At 38.0% G+C, this 3,432-nt stretch overlaps 1 protein-coding gene across 1 annotated transcript; it reads left to right on the forward strand.

The window, feature by feature from the left end:
* Window positions 1–1,074: 1,074 nt before the first annotated feature.
* On the forward strand, window positions 1,075–3,059 carry LOC117736889 (zinc-binding protein A33-like). The gene has a single exon (XM_034542533.1). The coding sequence runs from the start codon at window positions 1,218–1,220 to the stop codon at window positions 2,643–2,645; it is 1,428 nt and encodes a 475-aa protein (XP_034398424.1). The 5' UTR covers window positions 1,075–1,217; the 3' UTR covers window positions 2,646–3,059.
* Window positions 3,060–3,432: the final 373 nt, after the last annotated feature.

Raw genomic sequence — 3,432 nt, forward strand, 5'->3', positions numbered from 1 at the left:
TGTTTAACCTCTGTAGTTTTTATGATGGAACTCAGCTTAATAACTTATGTGTTTCTCTGCCACGGAATACGTTCTCTACTTTTCATCTGAATATGAGAATTCAATTATGACACAATTAATTCATTATTTATCGTCACTGAAACGTGATTTTTCAGAAACATGGCTGACTGAGGACTCAAGAGACATCTTTAAAATACCAAAATATAACTCAGCTCACCATGTAAGAGGGAACAGATCTGGAGGGGGAGTCTCTCTGTTTATTCATAGTGACAATTAGGGATGAGGTGGGATCTGTTTTTTTATTGATTATTGATATATTTTAGTTCATCTTGTGAAAATAATATCAACTAATGCGTGATGAGATAAAGTCTTTTAACTCTTAATGTCAGTAATAGAGTGAATGAATTAATGAGACAGAAAGTTAAAACTAATTCAGGTTTAAAGACTTTAGACTACGTATATTTCATGATTGCTTTTTGTACATTAACTGAAACACAATGTTGAAAACCAATAGTCATATTAGTGAGTTTGATCTCATGTTTTTATAAATACTCACTAAATAAATCACACTAAACATTTGGCCCCTTTGACTTTGATGAATATAGAATATGAGATAAGCAAATCAGATTAAAACCTCAGCGTTGGTTGTTATAACTGCAGATGAAGAGTGTGATCAGTATTTAGTCCACCTGGAGGAAATGAACACAGTCTTTTAGAAATTTTATCAGAACATCTTACAGCTGCTGAAAAAATGAAATATGCTGTGAAACTGGTTTAGTGTCAGTGAGCCTGTTGACATGTTCAGTCCTCAACACAACACTCTTCTCCTTGTTTGTGGCATTTTATGATCAGTTATCATTTTATTTAGTGGAACAAAAAACTAGAAATTAGTTTTGAGTTCAACTTTAAAACAACAACTGCTTAAATATGGAATTTGTATTTAATCAAGAAGAGAAAGTTTACCTCAGAAAGACATCATGACTCCACCTGCTGGTGACTACATGACATAGCAGCATTTCTTCCTGTTAATTAAACCTGTCACACAGGTTATTGAAAATAAAAGTAGATGTTGTCATTGTTGAACAGAGCTAAGACGCCAATACAGGGACTGAGATCTCTGCTGGAAAACACACGGTCGGAGTATTTAAAGCAGTGAAGAGACGGGACAGTAACCTGGTGAGTCTTGATATTGAAGGATCATTTATATACCGAGACAAATGGCTCAGAAAATAGTTCTTTTTGAAAGATACCTGAACTGTCACGTTTGTTCAGAGACGTTCAGAGATCCTGTGTCTCTGAGCTGCAACCACAGCTTCTGTTCAAGCTGCCTGGAACTATTCTGGAAACAAGCTGGAAACACAAACTGTCCCATTTGTAAAAGGAAATCCTCAAAAGATAATCCATATGTGAACTTTGTACTCAAGCAACTGGCTGACTCCTTTGCTGAGAGATATAAAACTGTATCCTCTGAGACAGAAGAAGGAGAGAAGAAGGTGGAGGTGGTGTGTAGTAAACATGGAGAAGAGACTCAACTGTTCTGTGAGGACGAGCAGAAAGCTGTGTGTCCTGTCTGTGAGTTTCATCTCCACCAGAGTCACAAGGTGGTTCCTCTAGAACAAGCAGTCAGTGACCTGAAGGACCAGCTGAGATCTGACTTGGAGTCTCTGCAGGACAAGAGGGACGAATATGAAGAAGTGGAGGAAACATACCAGGAAGTGATTCAACACTCCAAGGAGCAGCTGTTGTCCACAGAGAGGCAGATCAGAGCAGAGTTCAACAAGCTCCACCAGTTCCTGAAAGAGGAAGAGGAGTTCAGACTGGCAGCTCTGAGGGAGGAAGAGGAGCAGAAGAGGAAGACCATCAGCAGAGAGATGGAGATGATTCAGGAGCAGATCTCCTCTCTGTCAGACAGCATCTCTGCTGTTGAAGAAGACCTGCAGAAACACAACGTGTCCTTCCTCAGCAGTTATAAACACACTCAGACCAGAGCCAGAGTCCAGAGCTCACGGTCAGATCCACAGCTGGTCTCAGGAGCGCTGATAGATGTGGCCAAACACCTGGGCAACCTGTCCTTCAGAGTCTGGGAGAAGATGAAGGACAAGGTCCACTTCAGTCCTGTCATTCTGGACCCAAACACTGCAGCCTACAGTCTCTATCTGTCTGATGATCTGACCAGTGTGAGACGTGGAGTCACAAAGCAGAAACTTCCTGACAATCCAAAGAGATCCACTAAGTATTCAGATGTTCTGGGATCTGAGGGCTTCAGCTCAGGGAAACACAGCTGGGATGTGGAGGTGGGAGACCATCCTGCCTGGTTGGTAGGTTTGGTTGAAGAGTCAGTTGACAGGAAGGAAGAGATATCTGCTTCTCCAGAAGATGGAGTCTGGTGTTTAATTCATCTCAGTGGAGAATACACTAATGGAGCTGATCAGACTCTCAGAGTGAAGAAGAGTCTCCAGAGGATCAGAGTCCAGCTGGACTATGACAGGGGGGAGGTGTCCTTCTACAACCCTGAAGACATGACTCACATCCACACTTACAGAGACACTTTCACTGAGGAACTCTTCCCGTGGTTCGCGATTGGAAATGCTGGTGATGGTAAAACTGCTGAAATCAAAATCTGTCAACCTGATATTTCTCTGTGATGTTCAGACATGTTTGTGTTTATTTAGACTTCACTGTGTGTCAACATCTCATTGATATAATCAATACAATCAACAGTTATAACATAAACTGATATATGTAATACTCAAACTGTATCACATCATCAGATCATAAACTTCCACACAGAAACAAATGATTATTCAATAATAACTAAATCAGCATCTTGTTTCATCAGAACTCAATCTCACATTTAGTGAATCCACTAAACCAAATACTTTGTTTCCAGTTGTGTTTCTTTAACTTTGATCATCATCAGACATCAGTTTTAATCTATAAGATTTATTTCTGTTGATTTATTCCATTTTAAATGTAATAACTTCAGTGTTTTACACTTTACACTCAGAGTCTCAGAGGTTCAGAGAATCAAAACACATTCTGAATCTTATTATTATATTTTTATGATTTCAAATGTTATTCTTTATTGTCTCTAATGTTGCAAATTAAGAATCCAAAACACGTGTTTCTCTTTGTTTATTGTTTGTATGCAACTGTAAAACATGAAATATTATTTTAATCTGAATTACATATTTGGAAAAACAGATAAAAAAATCTGTGAAGTAATCTGGTGTCCAGCATATTGTTTTATGATATATATAAAAGTGTTTTATTTCAAGTTATTTAAAATGTACACTCAGTCTCAGAGGTTCAGAGAATCAAAACACATTCTGACTCTTACTGATTATATTTATATGATTTAAAATGTTTTTCTTTATTGTCTCTAATGTTGCAATTTAATAATTTGTTTATTGTTTGCATGCAATTTACTGT

Source organism: Cyclopterus lumpus, chromosome 9, assembly GCF_009769545.1.
Source record: "Cyclopterus lumpus isolate fCycLum1 chromosome 9, fCycLum1.pri, whole genome shotgun sequence".
Lineage (NCBI taxonomy): Eukaryota > Metazoa > Chordata > Actinopteri > Perciformes > Cyclopteridae > Cyclopterus > Cyclopterus lumpus.

Bases quoted from the DNA above. Each gene is read 5' to 3' on its own strand.
- LOC117736889 (XM_034542533.1), top strand. From the start codon at position 1,218: ATGGCTCAGAAAATAGTTCTTTTTGAAAGATACCTGAACTGTCACGTT.